At 53.4% G+C, this 1969-nt stretch overlaps 1 protein-coding gene across 1 annotated transcript in view; it reads right to left on the reverse strand.

The window, feature by feature from the left end:
• Positions 1-6: 6 nt before the first annotated feature.
• RTTN (rotatin) overlaps positions 7-1969 on the reverse strand; it is a 96729-nt gene continuing 94766 nt past the window's right edge. The window contains exons 44-46 of the mRNA XM_045296076.1: positions 1802-1905; positions 777-846; positions 7-347 (exon numbers count right to left, since the gene is read on the reverse strand). Of these exons, the coding sequence (XP_045152011.1) occupies positions 262-347; positions 777-846; positions 1802-1905 (260 nt within the window). The 3' untranslated portion in view covers positions 7-261. The remainder of the gene's footprint in view (positions 348-776; positions 847-1801; positions 1906-1969) is intronic.

Below are 1969 nucleotides of genomic sequence, written 5' to 3' on the forward strand. Positions count from 1 at the left end.
TAGGGTTTTTACAAAACAAATTGCATAGAAAAAGGTAAAACCGTGTATATCACGGAATGTCCTGGGTCTCTTTGCTCATCCTCTTCCTGCCCACAGCTCTGATTCAGAGACCTGCTGGGTGGGCAGAGTTTGAAACGTCCAGGACTCCCCTTACAGGGACTCAGTGGGCAATCAGTTAGCCGCCTGCCAGGAGGGACACCACCTGCTGCAGGGCTGCCACCACCAGCTGACCCTCCGGATGTGAAGTGCGCCTCCTGGTGGTCAGGAGGAGCTGAGCAACTGCACGAGGCTCTCCAGGCAGCGCAGGTAGTAGGCATTGAGAGAGCTTTCTTCTGAGTCTGAGAAAGCTGGGGCAGAGAAATAAGAGTGGAAATAAAGGCCAGCTTATTAAACTTGGCACTACTTAGGAGCTGATGCATGCATGATAAATAGGCTTTATATGTAATTAAATCCCATTAAGTTCACGATCAACAGCACATGCAGACCACACACATCCATGAGGGTGCCATGAACGACCAGCCTAAGGCCTTCCATGAGGGAGAGCCACCTGACTCCATCTGTGGAGGAGCTGGGGTGCGGCTCGGGCCCTGAACGTCTCGGCAGAGCCACCAGGCCAAGCCAGACCAGGAGAGGGGCCCCACATGAGTAGCAGTTTCCAAGTCCCCGCCACAGTGAGTTCCCAGAATCTTACGAGTGCACTCTGCTGTGGTCTTATGGAGATGTCACTTAGCTTCTAAGCATCACCATGCTGTAATCAATTAAATAATGAAACTTACTTCTCTTTGCTAAGGAATAGGCTTCATCCACTCTTCGCTTTATTGAAGGGTTCTTCAATGTTGCCTTAGCCTAGAGATACCAGACGCATCTGTTAGCTGGGTGTGGTAGTGGAGACCACAGCACGGCAGCGGGAGGACCACCCACTGGTGCTTCTCCCTTTCTCATCAGACAGGAGGCGGATCTCTCACTACTGCCCCCTACCAGCCCCTCACATTTACTCCTGCTCCACTTCCCATTTCAAACCACTCCCCCACGTGCTTTTCCATACTCCATCCTCCCTCAAGCCCTGGGCTTTAGACCAAGTGCCTCGAACATTCAGGTGCCCTGCACTGAGCTGCTGACTTAAAGGTCCTAAGCCCAAAGCAGTCAGTGGTGCTGCAGTAGAAAGGCCTGGCGACCTGCTCCCATAAAGATGGTCACCAAGAAAACTCCATGAGGCAGTTCTGCTGTCACAGGGTGGCTTGACAGTGACAGCAGCACCACCGCACGTATGCACAGACATGTACAAGAGGACCAAGGCCCTGGGGTGTGACAGGGACTGCAGTCAGGCCAGCCAGGATAGGTTTGGCACAAAGACATCTGCCGTCCTCGTCTGGCCCCACCCTGCTCCTGGGTGCACAGCTGCCTGGAGTGAGCCATCCCCTAGGAACAGTAGCCCCATGGGGGCTGGCAGACAAGAGCTGAACTGATTAGCACATCGAGGGTCATGTGGAACAGAGAACAGGGAATCACATAACTGCATGAAACTCTGTTATTAGGTTTGATCTCAAGATGCATCTTTCCTTGCTGCACATTCTGAAGGGAAGCGATCTATACTGACATTGCAGCAACTTGGCAAATCAATTGAAAGGACAGGAGGGTTCACTGAGGAGGCTGAGGTGTCAGGGGCCTGAGGCGCGGCACTGAAGGGAAGGGGCCCCACACCGGAAGTTCGGCCCAGCAGACTTGGGCTCCCCTCCCCACTCAGCCCTTGGTGGCAGGGGCACCACTATAGCTTCAGTGTAACCCCAGTGGAGACACTGACCTTCTGATAATTGTGGCTCAGAGCCCACAGTGCTGCAGCTCCAATTCTCTGAGCGGCCTGGTTCTCACTGTCCAGCCCGGCAGCCAGCACATTGATGACCTTTTCTACGGCCAAGCACATGGGAAAGGGGTTAGTCATACACACAGCATAGCATGTTATTCTTATCTC

The sequence above is a fragment of the Echinops telfairi genome, unplaced genomic scaffold, assembly GCF_000313985.2.
Source record: "Echinops telfairi isolate 266 unplaced genomic scaffold, ASM31398v2 ScPeMD7_7400;HRSCAF=8409, whole genome shotgun sequence".
In the NCBI taxonomy this organism is placed as follows: Eukaryota; Metazoa; Chordata; class Mammalia; order Afrosoricida; family Tenrecidae; genus Echinops; species Echinops telfairi.